Source organism: Xenopus laevis, chromosome 1L (genome assembly GCF_017654675.1).
Source record: "Xenopus laevis strain J_2021 chromosome 1L, Xenopus_laevis_v10.1, whole genome shotgun sequence".
NCBI lineage: Eukaryota > Metazoa > Chordata > Amphibia > Anura > Pipidae > Xenopus > Xenopus laevis.
Genome location: NC_054371.1, coordinates 123,237,828 through 123,261,229, shown reverse-complemented (window position 1 = coordinate 123,261,229; position 23,402 = coordinate 123,237,828). Strand labels below are relative to the sequence as shown.

Genomic DNA, 23,402 nt, shown 5'->3' with positions numbered 1-23,402 from the left:
AAAAATCAACACATTGACTGCATTTTTGTGGGGTAAAAACACAGAAATATATGTTTACCCCCAAAACCCATATATTTTTGGAAAGTACACATTCTACCGAATCTAAAATGGGTACCCATGCCTTTCTGCTCCAAACTACTGAGTCGCAAGGCTTTCCCACAATTGTCGGTTTTGGTGAAATATCTGAAAATTGCCTCAAAGCTTCAACTTCTCAGCACCATATCACCCATGTATCGTTACGCACCAAGAAAAAGCACCCTAAATATGATTGCCAGGGTTCCTCCAAACAGTTTGGTGGCCATTGTTCATAGGTTTACCAAAGTATCTGGCATTTAGAGGCCCCAAAATGAAGTTAGCGCATACAAACAGTCCCGTGGGTAACTTCAGCTAATGAAAAATCAACACATTGACTGCATTTTTGTGGGGTAAAAACACAGAAATATATGTTTACCCCCAAAGCCCATATATTTTTGGAAAGTACACATTCTACCGAATCTAAAATGGGTACCCATGCCTTTCTGCTCCAAACTACTGAGTCGCAAGGCTTTCCCACAATTGTCGGTTTTGGTGAAATATCTGAAAATTGCCTCAAAGCTTCAACTTCTCAGCACCATATCACCCATGTATCGTTACGCACCAAGAAAAAGCACCCTAAATATGATTGCCAGGGTTCCTCCAAACAGTTTGGTGGCCATTGTTCATAGGTTTACCAAAGTATCTGGCATTTAGAGGCCCCAAAATGAAGTTAGCGCATACAAACAGTCCCGTGGGTAACTTCAGCTAATGAAAAATCAACACATTGACTGCATTTTTGTGGGGTAAAAACACAGAAATATATGTTTACCCCCAAAACCCATATATTTTTGGAAAGTACACATTCTACCGAATCTAAAATGGGTCCCCATGCCTTTCTGCTCCAAACTACTGAGTCGCAAGGCTTTCCCAAAGTTGTCGGTTTTGGTGAAATATCTGAAAATTGCCTCAAAGCTTCAACTTCCCAGCACCATATCACCCATGTATCATTACGTACTAAGAAAAAGCACCCTAAATATGATTGCCAGGGTTCCTCTGAACATTTTGGTGGCCATTGTTCATAAGTTTACCAAAGTATCTGGCATTTAGAGGCCCCAAAATGAAGTTAGCGCATACAAACAGTTCTGTGGGTAACTTCAGCTAATGAAAAATCAACACATTGACTGCATTTTTGCGGGGTAAAAACACAGAAATATATGTTTGCCCCCCAAAACCCATATAGTTTTGGAAAGTACACATTCTACCGAATCTAAAATGGGTACCCATGCCTTTCTGCTCCAAACTACTGAGTCGCAAGGCTTTCCCACAATTGTCGGTTTTGGTGAAATATCTGAAAATTGCCTCAAAGCTTCAACTTCTCAGCACCATATCACCCATGTATCGTTATGCACCAAGAAAAAGCACCCTAAATATGATTGCCAGGGTTCCTCCGAACAGTTTGGTGGCCATTGTTCATAGGTTTAACAAAGTATCTGGCATTTAGAAGCCTCAAAATGAAGTTAGTGCATACAAATAATGAAAGATCAACACATTAACTGCATTTTTTGTGGGGTAAAAACACAGAAATATATGTTTACCCCCCAAACCCATACATTTTTGGAAAGTACACATTCTACAGAATCTAAAATGGGTACCCATGCCTTATTGCTCCAAACTACTGAGTCGCAAGGCTTTCCCAAAGTTGTCGGTTTTGGTGAAATATCTGAAAATTGCCTCAATGCTTCAACTATCCAGCATCATATCACCCATGTATCATTACGTATCACAAAAAAGCACCCAAATTGTGATTGCCAGGGGTCCTCCAAACAGTTTGGTGCCCACTGTGCATAGGTTTACCAAAGTATATGGCATTTAGAGGCCCCAAAATGAAGTTAGCACATACAAATTGTCCTGTGGGTAACGTCAGCTAATGAAAAATCAGCACATTGTCTGCATTTTTGTGGGGTAAAAACACAGAAATATATGTTTACCCCCCAAACCCATACATTTTTGGAAAGTACACATTCTACAGAATCTAAAATGGGTACCCATGCCTTTCTGCTCCAAACTACTGAGTCACAAGGCTTTGCCAAATTTGGCGGTTTTGGTGAAATATCTGAAAATTGCCTCAAAGCTTCAACTTTCCAGCAACGTATTGTCCATGTATCATTACCAGCATAAAGCATCCTAAATATAAACATAGGGGTCTACTAAATAGTTTGATGCCCAATGTGCATAGATATACCAAACTATGTGGCGCACAGAGACCCCCAAATGACAATATGTATAGACATTTTCACGGCTGACGCGCTGGCTGCTGCAACATAACCACCCGGTGTGTGTATTATGCGACATTAGACCACCTAACAGTACAGAGACCCCAGAAAACCATATATTTTCAGAAAGTACACATTCTGACGAATCCAATATGGGTAAATAAGTGTTTCTACTACAAACTGCCAAACTGCAAAGCAATGCTGAACATAACGTTTTTTATCAAATTTCTGAAAATAGTCACAAAGCTTGAATTTTACCCCATTATATGCCCCACATTTCGTAACTTATCAGCATAAAACATCCTAAATATGAACGCCAGGGGTCTACTGAACACTTTGATGCCCAATATGCATAGATATACCAAACTATGTGGCGCACAGAGACCCCAAATGACAATACTGTATATACATTTTCACGGCTGACGCGCTGGCTGCTGCAATATAAGCACCTGGTGTGTGTATTATGCGACATTAGACCCCCCTAACAGTACAGAGACCCCAGAAAACCATATATTTTCAGAAAGTACACATTCTGACGAATCCAATATGGGTAAATAAGTGTTTCTACTACAAACTGCCAAACTGCAAAGCAATGCTGAACATAACGGTTTTTATCAAATTTCTGAAAATCATCACAAAGCTTGAATTTTACCCCATTATATGCTCCACGTTTCGGAACGTATCAGCATAAAACATCCTAAATATGAACGCCAGGGGTCTACTGAACACTTTGATGCCCAATATGCATAGATATACCAAACTATGTGGCGCACAGAGACCCCCAAATGACAATAGTGTATATACATTTTCACGGCTGACGCGCTGGCTGCTGCAATATAAGCACCTGGTGTGTGTATTATGCGACATTAGACCCCCCTAACAGTACAGAGACCCCAGAAAACCATATATTTTCAGAAAGTACACATTCTGACGAATCCAATATGGGTAAATAAGTGTTTCTACTACAAACTGCCAAACTGCAAAGCAATGCTGAACATAACGGTTTTTATCAAATTTCTGAAAATCGTCACAAAGCTTGAATTTTACCCCATTATATGCTCCACGTTTCGTAACGTATCAGCATAAAACATCCTAAATATGAACGCCAGGGGTCTACTGAACACTTTGATGCCCAATATGCATAGATATACCAAACTATGTGGCGCACAGAGACCCCCAAATGACAATAGTGTATATACATTTTCACGGCTGACGCGCTGGCTGCTGCAATATAAGCACCTGGTGTGTGTATTATGCGACATTAGACCCCCCTAACAGTACAGAGACCCCAGAAAACCAGATATTTTCAGAAAGTACACATTCTGACGAATCCAATATGGGTAAATAAGTGTTTCTACTACAAACTGCCAAACTGCAAAGCAATGCTGAACATAACGGTTTTTATCAGATTTCTGAAAATCGTCACAAAGCTTGAATTTTACCCCATTATATGCTCCACATTTCGTAACGTATCAGCATAAAACATCCTAAATATGAACGCCAGGGGTCTACTGAACACTTTGATGCCCAATATGCATAGATATACCAAACTATGTGGCGCACAGAGACCCCCAAATGACAATAGTGTATATACATTTTCACGGCTGACGCGCTGGCTGCTGCAATATAAGCACCTGGTGTGTGTATTATGCGATATTAGACCCCCCTAACAGTACAGAGACCCCAGAAAACCATATATTTTCAGAAAGTACACATTCTGACGAATCCAATATGGGTAAATAAGTGTTTCTACTACAAACTGCCAAACTGCAAAGCAATGCTGAACATAACGGTTTTTATCAAATTTCTGAAAATCGTCACAAAGCTTGAATTTTACCCCATTATATGCTCCACGTTTTGTAACGTATCAGCATAAAACATCCTAAATATGAACGCCAGAGGTCTACTGAACACTTTGATGCTCAATATGCATAGATATACCAAACTATGTAGCGCACAGAGACCACCAAATGACAATAGTGTATATACATTTTCACAGCTGACGCGCTGGCTGCTGCAATATAAGCGCCTGGTGTGTGTATTATGCAACATTAGACCCCCCTAACAGTACAGAGACCCCAGAAAACCATATATTTTCAGAAAGTACACATTCTGACGAATCCAATATGGGTAAATAAGTGTTTCTACTACAAACTGCCAAACTGCCAAAGCAATGCTGAACATAACGGTTTTTTATCAAATTTCTGAAAATCGTCAGAAAGCTTGAATTTTACCCCATTATATGCCCCACATTTCGTAACGTATCAGCATAAAACATCCTAAATATGAACGCCAGGGGTCTACTGAACACTTTGATGCTCAATATGCATAGATATACCAAACTATGTGGCGCACAGAGACCACCAAATGACAATAGTGTATATACATTTTCACAGCTGACGCTCTGGCTGCTGCAATATAAGCACCTGGTGTGTGTATTATGCAACATTAGACCCCCCTAACAGTACAGAGACCCCAGAAAACCATATATTTTCAGAAAGTACACATTCTGACGAATCCAATATGGGTAAATAAGTGTTTCTACTACAAACTGCCAAACTGCAAAGCAATGCTGAACATAACGGTTTTTATCAAATTTCTGAAAATCGTCACAAAGCTTGAATTTTACCCCATTATATGCCCCACATTTCGTAACGTATCAGCATAAAACATCCTAAATATGAACGCCAGGGGTCTACGGAACACTTTGATGCCCAATATGCATAGATATACCAAACTATGTGGCGCACAGAGACCCCCAAATGGATATATAGTAGATAAAATTTACAAGGCAAAACAAAATAAGGCAGTAAAGAGTGAAATGAAAAAAAATCCAATAAAACCACAAAAATCAATGTTTTTTTTCCAGAATAGTGTTATCGGCCGTCAGAATCACAGTTTGAATATTTTAGCTGGGCCAAACAGGTTATACGGCTAGAAACAAGTGAACACAACATATGCAGAGCTGAAAATGCAATAAAATGGCTAAAAATTCAATAAAATGGCTAAAAATGCACCAAAATACCCAAAATTGCAATATAATCACCGAAATAACATACAAAAGATATTGCACAGTACGGTTGTGGAGGGGTCCCAGGAAGACATCTGCGACGATCCTCGTGTTCCTGTGCTGTGGGGGCGGAGATCAACGGCGCAGTGCAGGCTGCAGCAGCAGGACACGTAAGTAACACGTGCCTGCTGCTGCTTTTGGGCCCCTGGGCGATCGCGCCCCAGGGGCCACTCGATCCCCTGCTCTGCTCGTTGCCTAGGGGCAGGGGATCGAAGCGGAACGGAGCGAGCGGCTCTAACAGCCGCTCCTCCGCTCCACAACCCGGAAGTGCTGCAGAACGTAGAATCTACGTTCTGTGGCATTTCAAGTTACTTTTCCACAGAACGTAGATTCTACGTTCTGTGGCACTTAAAGGGTTAAGAAAGGATATTTAAAATAAAATGATTTCATATAACTGGTAATTAAGGGGGTTGATTCACTTTTACACCAGCAGCCAAAAATGATTGCATTATGAGGCTATAATTTTATTGCTATTGCTAATTTTTATTACTTATGTTTTATTAAGCCCCTCTCCAATTTATATTCTGGATCCTGGTAACATATACCTGCTGAAATATCAAACTAGAGAGCTGCTGAACAAAAAGCTAACCTCAAAACCACAGAAAATAAAAAATTAAGACCAATTGCAAATTGTCTCAGTGCATCAAGTTTTACATTATACTAAAGAGTAATTTTAAGGTGTACAGGCCCTTTAACCCAAAGGTTACAATATGAAAAATATATCAGTCATGAATCTTAGAGCTTAGAATGCTTAATATGATACACAAAAACTGCAAAGTAATAAAATATAATGTAATAATCCTAAAAATGTTATATAGAGTCAGAGGAAAGGCAGCAATTGAAGGCACTGTGGTTTATTACATAAAAGATTTATGAAAATAGACTCGCCCTGCCATTTTTCTATTCCAGAATCATTTCCTTCATCTCTTGCACCATAAAGAGTAACTTGGTACTTTGTGACAAGAACAATCTGAACATCCGTTGATGCATACATACCTTCAAGTTGACATTCACGGATAGTTTCAGAAAGTGCTTGGTTGAAGCTCATCCGGTACTTTTTCATTTTCTTTTGTACTACAGCATCAAGTGTATCACGCGTGATCCTTTGACTTGCCATTACACTTCACTCCTGAAAAGAAAAAAACAAGCAAAATAAAGTGCGTTGGCAGGAGATGCAGAGCCAAGTGGAACTAAAGCCACATTCTGATCCAAAACAACAAAGTCAAACAAACTGGCAGTCCACGGAGAAGCCTTTGTATAATAAGTTGCTTTTTATCTGAAAAGATAACAGGTTGTAGCTGGGGGAGAGGTTTATTTATTGAGAAGATACTCCAGTGGACTGTTGGTTTATTTTGACTTTGCTCTTTGGGATAAGAAAATAGAATGTGGATTTAGTTTAATTTTTAAATATTGCCCTGTTTAAAGAAAGATATAACAAAACGCACAAATACCTCCTAATTCAAGAAATAGGCAAAATGTATGTACAGCATGTAAGTCCTATTCATTGCACCAATGTTGAAAAAGGGGGGTATACTTAACGCATTTGCAATCCTTTCATATTACATGGAAAACAAATGAAAAGTTGAATAGCAGTCAAGAGCTTATAGCAGGGGTGCCCAGATCTACCAGTAGACCTTTAGCTGGTGATCAGTAGATTTCAAGACAGCTTGTCTATATCACCCTCCTGTTCCATGCTTTTCATTCAGATATTTATTATGTTAAGGTTACATTAGAAATAGGTTTGTTAAATATAGCAATATACATTTTATCATAAATCAATATTTAAGTAATATTTTCCATGTAACAGCATGCTAATGTTTTTATGGATATAGATCATAATGGTACAACATCACTAAAAGTAGACCTCACATTAGTAAAGTATGGGCACTCAGAGGCAGTTCACTGTAACTATCTTTCCATTAGACATGCCCCAAAACATGCAATTGTGAAGTGATGTATTTTTGGGATGTGAAGTCCCTTTCCACAGTAGGAGGCACAGATTCTCTGGAAAGCAGAGGGACTTCAAGTCCCAGGCTTCACAACGGAACAAGATAAGCAAGCTGGTGCATTACAATGAGAGTCTAGGGGGTAGAGAATTGAAAAACACTCAGACAGACTAGCATGGCTTCTTTTAATTTTGTAGAATCAGGTATGTACCAGTAAAAAAAAAAATTATATTCCGAATTTTTATTTTTTTCTACATAAGTCCAAATGATCAAGCTCTTGTCCCTTTAATAAAATAAGTGATCATGTATAAGCTTATTTGCACTTGCAGAGCTGCAGGTCACACAGCTTGAGGTGCGACAGGATTTGAGATATATGTCAAAACATGTAACGGCACACTAACATAATTGCAGCTTAACTCTGCTTTTCAGGAGGCTTCTGCTCTTTGAAATCCAAAGTTTAGCACTTTGCTTAGACAGAAACACTGGGGTGTATACCTGAATAACGAAAGAACTGCAAGCCAGGGTGGGTGACTGAATGACGAAACGTTTACTAGCAAATCATAAACTTCTGTCATTAGTAAATTTGCTACATTACCTGCCCATTTCTATTTTCTGTTCTGGTGGCTCTATCTCTTTAAACACTGTAGCCAATTAAATAAACCATGGGGCTTCTGCTACATTGTGTCAAAATACAGAACAAGCAGTCAAGAAAGAGGCAGAATAATATTGCTTTGCAATTACTTTGAAAAACTGACCACGTTCACGAGTAAAAATCCATTAAACTACACTTTTATTGGGCAGATATTTTACATCCCCTTTAACCACAAAAAAATTGTTTTTAGTGACAAGGGAACACATACTGGAAGCCGTGCATTCGGAACGCATTTTAGGCAGTGTTGGACTGGCCCGCAGGGATACCAGGAAAACTCCCGGTGGGCCAAGGTGCCAGTGAGCCCACCTGCTTCAAAACATTTGGCCTATTTCATGGCCATTCCCTATTTCTATGAGAACAAATAGACTAAAGAGATTGAATAATAGATTATAGCATGTAGAGAAAAGAGACTAGCAGAATAGAGGTTGCTGTGGAGAGGAATTATAATAGTACTGACAGTGGGCCCCTGATCTAATGTGTTTTGGTGGGCCCCTGATCTAAAGTGTTTTAGTGGGCCCCTGATCTAAAGTGTTTTGGTGGGCCTCTGGTCTAAGGTTTTTGGGTGGGCTCCTGGTGTCCCAGTCCGACACTGACTTTATTAGTGTCGGACTGGGACACCTCAAATGCGTTCCGTACGTGCATTATTGCTTTACATCGGTACTCATTAACAGGGCAGACACATATCACGTCTAAGCGAGTAGTCGCATAGCCGTACGTGCCAATGAGACGCAACACTATAGCGCTTTACTAGCGCAAACCTGTCCTCACCATAATAGCAAGGAGATTCGTGGGTCAGTCAGGTACCTCCACCAGCTGGATCTGATAAACAACTCTTTAGAGGTAACCAATATACACACAACTCCTACCTTTTCTTTCCACTCCCTACCCCGGTGCTCAGCGCGCTTACTCCTTTAGGCCGCACAGGAAGAAGGAGTGCTACACTACAGGAAACGGAACAGGCAATTTCTTGTAATAATACCGCGGTGCATTATGGGGTCTTTTAGATTTTTTTAAGCCACATATTGTTTGGACTGTATGGTTATTTAGGCTATATACTATCCATAGATATATTAACGGCAGAGTCACAACTCAACGAAGAAAAACCTTCATCACCCTGTTTAGCGTCAATGCGTCCTAAACCCCGTTCACTCCCTCATGTCTTTGTGCTCTATGCTAGCGGGCTCGTGATGTCACTTCCCTTTCTGGTTGCTATGTCAGAAGCTTGGAGACTGATCAAAAGAAGCCCAGGTTTGGAAGGACTGTCGGGTAAGCGAAAGAAGGTTTTGTCTTAGATGAATTGCAGGGAAAGTGTGATATTAGTTCTGTGTGTGTGACCATTGGTGATGCGTGTAGCAGCTTTAAATAATGGGTTTCTTTAGAACGCAAATGAGCTTGATTGATTTTGCAGTTTGGGTGGATCACCTCACCTCATTTCCACTCAGCCTTATCCTTTTATTCTCAACATTTCTGGATGGTCATAAGCTTTTTTATAGGAGATGAAGAACCGTCCAGCCCTCTGCTACAATATAAATGAACATATTCTAGAACTTTTATGAGAAGCTCTCCAGTGTCATTTTTATTTTTGAACCTCAATTTGTTATAAGTAATTGTAAAGTACTGTGTTTTTTGCTTATACAGTAAATTTACATCCACTGATTTGAAGTTTTCCCTCATTTTACATTGTTGTTTTGTGGTCCCACCTATATATTGTGCATAATACATTTTCCCTGATTTTACATTTTCCTGGATTTTACACATATTTTTCTGGCCCCCTGAAAAACGTAAAATGGGGGTTCTACTGTGCTTTAAATAATGATGATACTTTTCACAACCTACCCCCTCTCTCCAAATGTCAGGTCATTTACTAACGTAAATCCTTTATTTATCAGCTTCTGAATGTTCCCATCCAGATCCAGAACAGTTGGTGTATAAACGCAGATGTTGGTGAAAATTCATATTGCCACAAGCCAGCAACAGGAACACATTTTAATCAGTTTTGCTTACTTTAAACAAAACAACATTATTAAAAACTAGGGAAGCACAGAATCCACTATTTTGGATTCGCCCGAATCCTTTGCAAAAGATTTGGCCGAATAACGAACCAAATCCGAATGGTAATTTGCAAATTAGGGGTGGGAAGTCACGCAATTTCCCTCCCTGCCCCTAGTTTGCATATGCAAATTTGGATTCAGTGCATCCATATTAAAAACGATTGATTTTATTCTGAGGCGGTAAACTGCAGCAACCAGTTAGTTTCAGTAATTTTTAAAGAGGTACTTCAGCTGTACATTAACTTTTAGTATGACATATACATTGATATTCTGATATAATAAGCAATTGGTATTTACATTTTATGGTTTTTCAGTTATTTGGCTTTTTGTTCATTAGCTAACATAACCCTAAACTTTAGAGGGTTGTCTTTACCACCCCTTTAATGAAAACAAATACTGACAGGTTGCTAAGTTAGTACAGGTATAGGACATGCTATCCAGAATACTTGGGACCTGGGGTTTTCCGCATAACAGACCTTTCAATAATTTGGATTTTCTACTAGAAAATTATTTAAGCATTAAATAAACCCAATAAGTTGGTTTTGCTTCCAATAAGGATTAAAGGGTTTGTTCACCTTCCAAACACTTTTTTCAATTCAGTTGTTTTTAGATTGTTCCCCAGAAATAAAGACTTTTTTCAATTACTTTCCATTATGTATTATAACTATATCTTATATATAGAGAGAAAGAGAGAGAGATATAGATATATTATAGCTATATCTTAGTTGGGCTCAAGTACAAGTTACTGCTTTATTATTACAGCGAAAAAGAAAATCATTTTTAAAAAATTTTATTACTTGTTTATAATGGAGTCTATGGGAGAAGGCCTTTCCGTTATTCGGAGCTTTCTGGTTAACAGGTTTCCGGATAACGAATCAAATACCTGTACTGAGTAAAATGTATAGGGAATTATGTGAATTTCTCATTGTTCCAACTAGTAAAGTTATGTACTCTTGTTTCTGTAGTTTGTTTTATATTGTAAAAAACACAATTCCTGTTTATTTTGAAATGTCAAGACATGATACTCATTCTAAAAATGTTTTACCACATCTAAAACGGCTTTAATTAATTGTATTTCAACAGTCTGTACATCTGTGAGGAGGAAAAGCTTTATACACATTTATGAAAATGGCATGTAAATGGGTAACCCAAGAAACATTCGATGCCATTGTGCAAGAGAATATGACAGAGTTTGAGCTGGATCCAGAAGAAGCCCTCAATGAAGCTATTCAACAGTTTGAGTCTCAAGGTACCTGGCTTTTGAAAACGTGCAGAAACAGAATATCCAAAACTCAATTTCAGCAGCTATTGAAGTATTATGTGTTTGTTTCTGAGATTTGACACCTAAAATGTCACCCATAAATGACAATCATACACAGTTTAATAATGGTCTGTGCCTGGCAGGTTCAGAAGAATGCACCATATTTATTTATTGCATATATTTATAGTTTGAGTTTTGTAGCTGAAAGGGAACAATATTAAAATTTAGACCTACAGTATGTAAATATTAGATTTAAACGGAAACAATCTCCATTTTGGCAGTTCAGCTCTCTGAACTGCCAAACATAATGTATTTTACACAATCACATTTACACATTTAAAACTGTGATACAGATTGAAAGGAAACCACAATACCATTCCCCAACATCCCTTAGATTCATAGGGGTATATTTATCAAAGAGTGAAGTTAATAGTGAAGTTCCGCCACTAGAGTGAAATTCCGCCACTTCCCATTTATTTCTATTGGGTTTTTAATTATCAAAGGGGGGAAATTTCACTTTCACCCATTGATAAATACGCCTTTCAAAATCCCATAGAAATGATTGGAGAGCTGCTGAATTTCACTCTAGTGGCGGAACTTCACTCTTTGATAAATTTACCCCATAGTGCAATGCAGTGCCTCCATTAACTTGTTCCATTGTGAAGTCACGAGTTTTGGAACTTGAAGTCAATTTACTTTCCATAGTGGGTGGTGAACAGATAGAGGACTCCATGCAAATAGAGAGATTATTATGGTTTCCTTTCCTTTGGTGGAATTGGGTATTTCTGTGTATGACTGCTCAAGTTGTACAATATGCACATACATTCTGACATTCAGTCATAAAGGCTTGCTCCTCTTTTTTGCACCTTCTTTATTTGTTGCAGAGAGTAGAGCCACAACCATATTTACTTCAGCATCTTATAAATATTCACTGTCTGTTGCACATTACTTTTTTGTCAATACGAGAAAGTTGCTATATCTGCTTTGTAGCAAATGTTCAGTACGCTATGGAAATAATAGCCACATTCTTTTCTGTTAATTAGGTGTTGACTTGACTAATATAGTAAAAGCAGTGAAGAAACCATGTGATGAAAATGAAGTTGCTTCAAATCATGATATTTTACAGGTGTGTGTGAACACATTATAACTGCAGGTAGAGGGCAGATTAATCCTGCACAGATGGAAGCTTCTTAAAGGCAAAATGTACCACACTGATCTGTAACCACTCATTTGATTGTTCTGATTCTGGCTTCACTTGGGTGGCACCATAATATTTAGGTATTGGACCTGTAATCCAGACTGTTCAGAACCTGGGGTTTTCCAGATCAGGAGTCTTTCCATAATTTGGATCACCATACTTTGTCTACTAAAAAAAACATTTAAACCTTAAATAAACACAATAATACATACAAGAAATACATTTTAAAATATATAATTATTTGCTTAAACTGTACTCTGTGGGAGATGGCCTTCCCACAGTACGGACCTTTCTGCTTATCGGGTTCCAGATAACGGATTCCATACTTTGATATATTTTTGCAACATAGGTATAGTAATAAACCATTTTGTATTGCTATTACAATGGTTCTACTGATTGCATGTTTTAAGATACTCACATAATGTGTGGCATATATAGTCTTGCTCCACTTTTTTGTGCCTTCTCTATCTCTTGCAAAGAGTTCAGATTATATGAAAAAGCCTATATTGAAAGCCTGTTGATGTTGATGCATGCACAATTAACCATATGCCTAGTGTTTTTTCTTAGTTATTTTTATCTCTTTTTGTTTTTTTTATTCATAGATATTTAGCTATGCTTGTTTTCAATGGCACTTACACACATATTCTTAGCATTTGTGGGAGTAGAGCTATTTGATGTTGCATGCCAATTATAAGGCTAAGCCACATGAACATAGAGCTTATACTTATGATGCTGAACTTCAACCACATCTGTTTTCTAATTAATAGACTCTGGAGTCCTTGAGAAAGTCCGTAGAGTCCTCTTCTATAAGTAAAATTTCTGAACTCCTTATTAAGTTTGGGGATCAGTGCAAGAAAGGACTGGCACATCGTTACTTGGCTGGACAGAAATTTGCCTATCCAGTTATACTAGAGACCTGGAAACTCTCAGAAGATGATCGTGAGGCTTTGCTGAATGCCTTGTATGCTATGGCTGCCCTTACTGATGGACAACCTGACTTGCTGGAAGCCTCTGGGCAGCAACTATTGCTTCAGACTCTAAAGAACCATGCAGGTGATGCAGAGGTTACATTACTAGGTACTCGCCTCACGCGCCATTTATGCTTAAAACATGAGCAGAATCGCCAGGGCCTAGTGAAGGCAGGGATCTTGCCCCTCCTGACCAGGGCCATTACAACTCATGGATCAGATGCAGATGTGGTTCGTGAGGTGTGCTCTGCTTTGAGAATTATGACCTTTGATGATGACATCAGGGTACCCTTTGGCCATGCCCATGATCATGCAAAGATGATTGTTTTGGAGAACAATGGACTGAAGTGCTTGATTGAGACAGCAAAAGGTACCATGTTTAATTAAAATTGTTATGTATTTACACCATTATACTTGGTATAATACATCTTTTTTTTTTAATAAATTTTTAATGGAATAAAAATGTATTTCTAAAATAAGCATTTCTAATATATACATTTAGAAAATATTTGTTCCTGTTTCACTTAAAGTGCTTTCTTCAAGTATTTTCTTATTAATCCCTTGCTTCTTCTTTATTACCATTCCCTTAAATTACACAATTTCACACTGCATGGCACTACTCAGACACTAGTAAAGCAGCGGGGAAGCAGCAACAAACTACCAGATAATTGTAAAGCAGTAGTGAAGTCTCAACAAACACAGCTTCTGCTTTAATATTGACTGGTGGTCCAAGCAGTCCAATGGTTTCTGTGCAGTGTGGTTGGCGCTGATCCTGACAGAAAGGTGAACATCAAGGTAGAACCTAGAAAAAGCAAGAGAAAAATAAGAAAGTCCTTGAATGCTCTTCTCATGACACAAGTTATTTTATTTTCTAACAGCTGAAGCTTCGTCTGCATGTCAGTTAGGTATCCATATGTAGCACTGCAGAATATATTGACCCTTTTTATAAATGATCCTGACATTAAAACTAAAAATGTGAGAACAACAGAATATGATTAAATCGGTGCTTTTCCATCCCCTTTAATTACAGCTGCCCGACAAAGTTCAAGGTGGTGATAGCTGTTTGTATGACAGACAAAACAGAGACTTGGAGGGTTCCATTCAAATGGGTCTTATACACCGTAACAATACATTTGGGAATAAAATGTTGACCCTAGTAGTAAATTTAAGGTTGATCCTGTGCGTTTGAGTTTTTTCACTAAAAAGTAGTTCTTGAAAAAGCATGGCAAACATTTTAATTACAATTTGTCCTCTGGAGGGCACTGTTTAAGGATCTATGGATGTTATGTTACATGGATACTAATGTGATAGTTCCCATTCTTAGGGTGGTGGCAGACAGGGACATTAGTCGTTCAGCTACTTCGGGCGACTAATCTCCCTAAATGCCTTTCTGCCTGCAAGAATACTTATTGCCAGCGGGATGGCATACGAATCGCTTCGGATTTCCAAAGTTGCCTCACGAGGAAACTTTGGGCGACTTTGGAAATACAAAGTGATTCTTATGCCATCCCACTGACGATTCATATTCTTGGTGGCGGGAAGGCATATCGGGGAGATTAGTCACCCGCAGTAGAGAAGATTTGTCGCTGGGCAACTAAACTCCCCGACTGCCATAAACCTTAGGACTGACAACAAATGCAGAAAAACAGAATAACCTGTGCCATCTGTAAAAAATTATGATATACAATATGTACAAACCCCTATACTGTACATCAGTGCTGTCCAACTAATTGTAGTGGGCTGAGTAATTCTCATACAGCATGTGTGAGGGCCGGATTATATCAAAATGATGATGTCTGTGGAGCCCTAGAGCAAACTGGTACTGTGGTACCATTTCCAGACTGGGGGCTATAAAAATCCTTTTGAGGGCCATATCCGGCTGCAGGACTTCAGTTGGACAGCACTGCTGTACATAAAAGGTTTAAGTGTATTGTATTTAATTATTTATGTAGCACTACAGATGTATGCAGTGCCTTACAAGACACAAACAGGGATACAGTTGTTATAAATTAGGCAGTACGTATTGATGCTTAAGTGCTAGGGCTAGCTAACAGTCTTATTTTTTCTTGAATTGATCAGAATGTTAATACTGCTGAAAATCGACTTTTAGTTTGGCTGCATAGTGAAAATAACCAAGAAAATCTAACTGATGTCTTCTATGCATATTACCAGCATTTACAGATAATCCTGGAGTCCTCAGCGAGCTTTGTGGTACCATTTCCAGACTCTGTGTGCGCAACGAGTTTTGTCAAGATGTGGTGGATTTAGGTGGGCTTAATTTTATGCTGGCATTGTTAGCTGACTGCATTGACCACCAGGTATGTCCATGTCATGACAATCCAGCACTTACACCGTTGGTTCCAATAAAGCAGATATTACCATATCTTGGTCTATAGACTATATCTTGAAGGTTAATGGTTCTACCCACCTTGGCACAAAAAAACGGTCTACAAACAAGACCACTTATTTGTTTATCTGCATCATTTAAATACACCTTGCTAAAACCAAAAAATGAAAAAAAAAAAAAAAAAAAAAAAAATATATATATATATATATATATATATATATATATATATATTTTTTTTTTTTTTTTAAATATACAAATCTGTTTTGACTATTGTTTTCATTAAAAATAAATTGTTTCATGTTGTACATATTGCAACTACATGTAATACATGTAATATTTTGGGTAAAAGTACTTCTGTAGAAATTAAACCATGTTTACAGATTGCTAAAAATATAGTTTTAATGTTAATAGCCGTCTTAGTGGTACTTTAACTAGCATGAATGCCCTACTGTCCTGCTCTGGTTATGTTTAAGATACAGAGTATGTTTTAAATTCCCTTTGTGCCTGTGTGAGATTTTTTTTACATGTAGTATAATTTCCTCCCACGCTCCAAAGACACAGAGGGGGTCATTTATAAAGTTCGCGCAGCACATATTTTTCGCAAATTGTTGTATTGTGCATTTTTTTCCTGATCGCAAATATATTGCACTGCCCTGCCCATCTTTCCAGTTTTTGTGAATTCACATTGTGAATAAATTTTCGCAAATGAGACTGGAGTTTGCGTGAGCGCACCCAATGTGCGTGGTTGTTGTGCGCGAAAATAGCGTTGACAGTAACTTAAATTGAGTCGCAGAGTGTGCGCATAAATATTCACAATTTGCGAATTGTGACATATTTAAAAAGCTCTTATAGACATTCGCATTGTGAAAAAAAATTTGCAATTCTGTTTGCACCCTCTTATTCAGCTTTATAAATATAACCATGCGCAGGGCAAATATATTCACTTTGCAAACAAATCTGCCCTGCGCGAAGTTTATAAATGACCCTCAGAATGTTGCTATATTTTTTTGCAGGAATTGGTAAAGCAGGTTTTAAGTGCCATTAGAGCTATTGCTGGCAATGATGACGTGAAGGATGCGATTGTAAATTCTGGTGGAACAGACCTAATTATCTTGGCTATGTCACGACATCTATCAAGTATCCAGGTAATTCTTTTTCTTTTAGTTTTTCTTTGTCAGTAATTCAACAAAATCATGGGAAAAGTCCTCAATTTATGTTGTAGCTGTAACTCAAAATTCGCCTTGTCCCAATGAGTTTTGGACGTCTTTTAATTCTGAGACCACAAAATGTATATATCCTTATTATCTTCATAAAAGGTAGCTTTTGTGACAGTAGATTTGAGTACACAGATATTCAGATACCCATAAATGTATTAGACGATATGATCATTCGGTCCATGATCCGTTCTTGACCTTTCAGTTTTGGTGATATAAAATAATACATGTACACCATGTACACAATACCTTTTATTGTGGTACTCCATTTTTTTAGAGGTTTCATTACCTCTTTCCCTTCACAGTTGATTGAGTCTGCATTTTGGGATGAACTGATGGATTACTAGTTCCCATTAAGAGGAAATCGCGTGCACACTTGGCCCATCAGAATAGGTTCCGCCTAGTGCTCAGACTCTAAGGGAGAAGGCACTCCCAATAACATGTACCAAGAAGATAGGAACGGCACACAAGATGATGATTCAAATGGGACTAGCCCCTTGTGCACTTATTGCTTCACAACGTTTTGGGGGCGTTCCCCCTTCGCTGCTATTTTTGGAATATGGACATTACACTTTGGGCAATTTTGAACATTATTGGGTTAATAGACCCCTGGGATAATGGACACTTTGATTATGCATGTGGGGGTGGGTTTTTGGCTATTTAAATTGTGTTCACGTATGCGACTATCACTTGACGAAGGGGTAACGCCAAGAAATGTTGTGAAGCAATAAATGCACAAGGGGCTAGTCCTCTGAATTGCCTTGTGTGCCATTCCTATCTTCTTGTTACTAGTTCCCATTCCCATTGACTCCTACAAAATCTTGACTATTCAAGGTTCAAAGTATATTCTCAAGTAAATTTTTGTTCTATGGTTATTTCTGCTGCATTTTTCCTTGAATCGTGAAAAACAAAAACTTGATAGTATACATATTGTCCTTTACTTGTAATTCTGTTGAAACCATTCAAATTCCAGCCCTGTGCTTCCCCAATTTAGAATTCATGTATACTTTATAACATAATTGTTACTGTTCTATATTTGATTAATTGAGGTACCTGGAGCCAAACTTCTCTGATAACTTTCAACGTTGAAAACACAATTTTCCATCAATTTAATGGTTATTATTACAGATCTGTGATCAGGGCTGTGCAGCCCTTGCTATGCTTGCTCTGCGCAAGCCAGAGAACTGTAAAGTAATAATGGAAGGAGGGGGAGCGCTGGCAGCTCTTCAGGCGATGAAGACACATCCACAGGACACCAGTGTTCAGGTAATAGAAAGAATTGTCCTTTACTCCTGAGAGTAAAATGTAAGCATGCATATATTGACAGATTGGTTCTGACTTAAATACTTTTCTTATTTTAGAAGCAAGGCTGCATGGTAATCAGGAACCTTGTCTCTCGAACTCATGATTTCTCACAGCCTATCCTGGAAATGGGTGCAGAGTCCCTTATTCTCAAAGCCCGTAGTGCTCATAAGGATTGTGATGATGTGGCCAAAGCAGCCCTGAGAGATCTTGGCTGCAAAGTGGAGCTCAAGGAACTATGGACTGGACAAAAGGGTAGCTTAGTTCACTAGAGTTTCTTCATAAATAAATCCATTTGCAGCTTAAAGGGACAAAGGTGATATTGGACAGGTTATACAGCATTTCTGTATCCCTTTTACAGCCAATAAGTAAACTTTTTTTTTTTTTCCCACTGAAACATATATACTACAGTTGATGTCTGAAATTCAAGGCACCAAAAAAAATGTACTGACAGGAGGAAAAAGTCTTGTAATGACAGTGTTTAACACCGAGTATAGCATGACCTCTTTTTCCTGTATGTCCACATTGTGGGTTACATGAATCCGTAAAGCTTCAGCAAAACAAAATAAATCGTCATGCTTTTCCTAAAGAATTAGCTTTGGTTTGGATTGGTCTTATTATTGAGGACTCTTTTTATCAGTGTTATCTGATTACAACTCTCTGCAGTTTACAATGTAGCACTGTGGTTTTAATTCAGGAAAAAGCTAGGAGCATAAGACTCTTGCAGGCTTAGCTTTCTAGGATCTGTAGTTTTTTTACTACTCAAAGTGTTTGTCAAAAGCAAGCATTGCCCTGCTTAATGTATCGCTTTAATTAGAGCTGCAAATATGTTAGTATTTTGCTCTTTTAACATTGAAAAGCAAGAAGATACATGCAGTGATGCAAAAAGTGTGAATGAGCTTCATCTGTGAAGTATAATTTGTTTTATTTATTTGTGCATGTATACAATATTCTGCTTTAAATGTTTATAGCCACTTTATTAAATAATTATCCCTTTTGTGAATATCTCTTCATAAAAGGAAAAGTCTAACGCCCAGATTGTGATGCCAGCAATCTCTACAATTTATAGTAAAACAAATTCAAAAACAATGGATTTGGAGCCCCTCAATAATTAATAAACTGGAGTACAACATATACTAAATATTTTTTCTTGATCTACTGCTTGCAATACACGGAAAAGTTAACTTCAGTTTTTTTTTCAGTTCATTTTATTATTACTACTGCTATTATTTGCACCAACACACTCTGCAGTGCTGTACAAAAATTGGTGTATATATTGAACATACAGTACAATACAATAGTTAGAGGGTTCAGCCCAAAAGAGCTTTCATACCTAGTATCTGCTATTAATAATCATTTTTACGGGAGAAGGCTTTATATACCAATATTTGTTTAAAAAACAACTTGCGCTGAAAGTGTATTCTGCCTTTTATTTAATTAGAAAAATAATTTGCTAAATGTCCTTTATAATATTAAGATTTTTTTTTTAAATTATTGAAGGGGTTGTACACCTTTAAAATAACTTTTAGTACAATGTAGAGAGTGCTATTCTAAGACATTTTGCAATTGGTCTTCATGTTTTATTTATTGTATTTTTTTTTTAATTCTTTTTTTAGCTGCTCTTCAGCTTGGAATTTCAGCAGCTATCTGGTTGCTAGTGTCCAAATTACCCTAGCAACCAAGCACTGATTTCAATGTGAAACTGGAATATAAGTAGGAGAGGATCTGAATAGAAACCTAAAAAATAACAATACAAATAAAATTGTAGCCTCATAGAGCAGCAAACCACACTGATTTGACCGGCTTGTGAATCTTTGAGGATTTTTATCACCATGCACACAAACACTTTTTTCAAGACAACAATGCATGTATTTTGAATTGTTTTGTCCCTACTTCCTGAATCAAAGAAGCTAAAGGCTAATTTCTAGCTGACTGAATTTACTTATGAAACTCACTATCCAGGTTCTTTCTAGACATGTGGGTAATATGAACAACATTCCTGGAACCATGTATAGATTTGCATTCTACAATAACAACACCAGAGACTAGAGCAGAGCACAAGCCATAGGATTCTGTTTGTAACCTTGAGATATAGAGGCAGATTTATCAAGGATCGAATTTCGAATTCTTGTGATTGGGTTAGATATATGTTTAAAAAATCGAATATGTAAAACTCGGATCAATTTTACTGACCTGAAAACTTGAATTGAATTGAATTTGATTAGAATTCGACCAAACTCTATTCAAGTTTTTTCTCTGAATGTCAGGAAGACTGCAAACATCACTAAATTGCTCACTGGACCTCTCCCATTGACTTTTACAGGGTTTCGGCATGTTTTAGGTGGCTAACAGTTCAATTTGAATTCTTAAAGGGCCAGAGTATGATAAATCTCAAAATCGAATTCAAAGTTTTAAAAAACTCAATATCGAGTTTGGATAATTCCCTAGTTGAATTTGACAGTTTTGACCATAAAGTGACATGACAGTATATAAAGTAAATAAGTTAAACATGAGCAAAAGGAATAATGTGGGCACCAAACTCCTTTATGGAAGTTCTGGTTATAGCAGTGATTTCTCAGGTAAGACAATCAAGAAATGCAACACCAGTGAGAGACAAACTGGAAAGTGTATTGTTGCTTACAAGGGATGGTACTTCTAAAACATGAGTTACTTTATACGAAAGAGTTCCTTGGATGCTCAAACGCATGTAAACACTTGCAGTACTAATTGGAACGTGTTTCATATGGGAACCACCTTTTCCTAAGGTCTGTGTAAAACAGAAAGCAGATTTAAAACTACTACAGGTATGGGATCTGTTATCCAGAAAGCTCTGAATTCTGGAATAGTCATCTCCCATAGACTCCATTATAATCAGATAATCCAGATTTTTAAAATTGATTTCCTCTTTCTCTGTAATAATAAAACAGTAGCTTGTACTTGATCCCAACTACGATATAATTAATCCTTATTGGAAGCGAAACCAAGCTATTGGGTTTATTTAATGTTTACATGTTTTTCTTGTAGACAAGGTATGAAGATCCAACTTACGGAAAGATCCGTTATCTGGAAAACTCCATGTCCTGTGCATTCTGAATAATAGGTCCCATATCTGTGCTATAACAACTGGGCTAGATAACATATTACACATAATAAAAAGAAACATTTTTTGTCCCATGTAAAAGTTATTGAGCAGGGTGTGGCAACTCTTCCAATCATAGACCTTCTATTAGCAATGTAAATATCACACCTACGAAAGCAGCACAGGGAGAAGAGATCATGCCCAGCAGCAAATATTAGGGAGTATACCCAGGATGGAAATGCAGGGCAGCATGCTGCCAATTGTTTATTTATGTGTTATCACACCAGGATGGGTGGAGCACGACCCAGAAACCAGAAAGGGTTAGGTGTTGTTTTCAAAAGTCTGTTAACCGCATTATGCACATCTGGTTGAGACGCAACATGCTGCATTTTTCCTGCGTTCGGCGCCTACATGCGCCTGTGTGAGTACAGCCCCATTGGAAAAAATATAATGCGTCTATTCCTGCACTCCCCTGCGGCTGAACGCAGAAAAACGGAACGCAGGGGAGCGCAGGTAAAAACGCTCGTCAGTAAGAGCCCTTATACTCTTGAAGCAAAATTGGTCTGTAAGGATCTTAAACAAATTGCTTACCAGTCAGCCCAAACCATAGAAACAGATGGAGGCTCCATTAGTAATTTAGCAAATAATCTATATAAATGCCGAAAATATCCTGTCATATAGGATTCAATTCAAGATTGTTGAACTCACAAACCACTCATCGGTGCCATGCCATGTTAATTTTGTGAAGTTGATATTATTTTAATGACATTTACCACCAAAACTAAACTAAATTATTTACACTTCTCCCCAGAAGAGCAAACTGTATTCTACTATATGAAGTACTGGTCCGTTCTGCAATAATGCTGGAAACGTATTGGTTAGTCATTAGTAAATGTAGGCCCTCAAATGCAAATAGGAATCAAATGCTCTTTTATTGAAACAGCATGAGCAACTTACAACTTCTGGACAAGAGACACAGTTGTTGCTGCAGTTATGGAAGTCCCTTCATCAAGAATGGTGGGGTGAGACCACTAAACATTGGCACACAAGATCTAGAAGCACGTGTCACAGTAACACCCCCCCCCCCTTCACAGCTCGGAAGTGGTTCGTACTACAAGACTTTCCAGAAATCAGTGCAGTCTTCAGCACATTTTTGAATTAATTCACTTCAAGCTGACCGGGCCCTTGCTGGCATCTGTAGGATCTGCCACTATTATTGGGCCTCTGAGGGTCATTTGCGGCTCGGTGTACTTAAAGGGATCCTGTCATCGGAAAACATGTTTTTTTCAAACCACATCAGTTAATAGTGCTACTCCAGCAGAATTCTGCACTTAAATCCATTTCTCAAAAGAGCAAACAGACTTTTTTATATTCAATTTTGAAATCTGACATGGGGCTAGACATTTTGTCAATTTCCCAGCTGCCCCTGGTCATGTTGCACAGGAGAGAAATGCTTTCTGGCAGGCTGCTGTTTTCCCTTCTCAATGTAACTGAATGTGTCTCAGTGGGACATGGGTTTTTACTATTGAGTGTTGTTCTTAGATCTACCAGGCAGCTGTTATCTTGTGTTAGGGAGCTGTTATCTGGTTACCTTCCCATTGTTCTTTTGTTTGGCTGCTGTGGGGAAAAAGGGAGGGGGTTGATATCACTCTAACTAGTAGTACAGCAGTAAAGAGTGAATGAAGTTTATCAGAGCACAAGTCACATGACCTGGGGCAGCTGGGAAATTGACAATATGTCTAGCCCCATGTCAGATTTCAAAATTGAATATAAAAAAATCTGTTTGCTCTTTTGAGAAATGGATTTCAGTGCAGAATTCTGCTGGAGCAGCACTATTAACTCATTCATTTTGGAAAAAATTTTTTTTCCCATGACAGTATCCCTTTAAAATTCCAGGGCCTATTCAGAATGTCAGTCCAGAGCTGGATGTGAATGACATGGTTGGCTGTTTTTAAAAAGGGTCAAAACCATAAGCTGGACTGACTTCTCATACATTTGTAAAGGTAAGTGAAAGTTGAAGTGTCAT

The 23,402-nt window shown here is 38.0% G+C and overlaps 2 protein-coding genes across 7 annotated transcripts in view; one reads left to right on the top strand and one right to left on the bottom strand.

Annotated features, from left to right (window-relative positions):
- sugp2.L (SURP and G-patch domain containing 2 L homeolog) overlaps positions 1-9,201 on the bottom strand; it is a 31,253-nt gene extending 22,052 nt beyond the window's left edge. Inside the window, exons 1-2 of one of the 3 annotated variants that reach the window (XM_018250247.2) lie at positions 9,070-9,201; positions 6,355-6,487 (exon numbers count right to left, since the gene is read on the bottom strand). In XM_018250247.2, coding sequence (XP_018105736.1) covers positions 6,355-6,475 — 121 coding nt within the window. In that variant the 5' untranslated portion in view covers positions 6,476-6,487; positions 9,070-9,201. 3 annotated transcript variants of the gene reach the window in all.
- armc6.L (armadillo repeat containing 6 L homeolog) lies at positions 8,775-18,889 on the top strand. Of its 4 annotated transcripts, none has more exons than XM_018256945.2 (8): positions 8,775-8,796; positions 11,091-11,256; positions 12,312-12,394; positions 13,234-13,804; positions 15,607-15,752; positions 16,795-16,926; positions 18,124-18,261; positions 18,357-18,889. In XM_018256945.2, the coding sequence occupies exons 2-8, from the start codon at positions 11,130-11,132 to the stop codon at positions 18,567-18,569; spliced, it is 1,410 nt and encodes a 469-aa protein (XP_018112434.1). In that variant the 5' UTR covers positions 8,775-8,796; positions 11,091-11,129; the 3' UTR covers positions 18,570-18,889. The 4 variants fall into 4 exon arrangements, with proteins under 4 accessions (XP_018112434.1, XP_018112431.1, XP_041419154.1 ...); XM_018256942.2 differs by lacking the exon at positions 8,775-8,796 and adding an exon at positions 9,084-9,222; XM_041563220.1 differs by lacking the exon at positions 8,775-8,796 and adding an exon at positions 9,240-9,260.
- Positions 18,890-23,402: the final 4,513 nt, after the last annotated feature.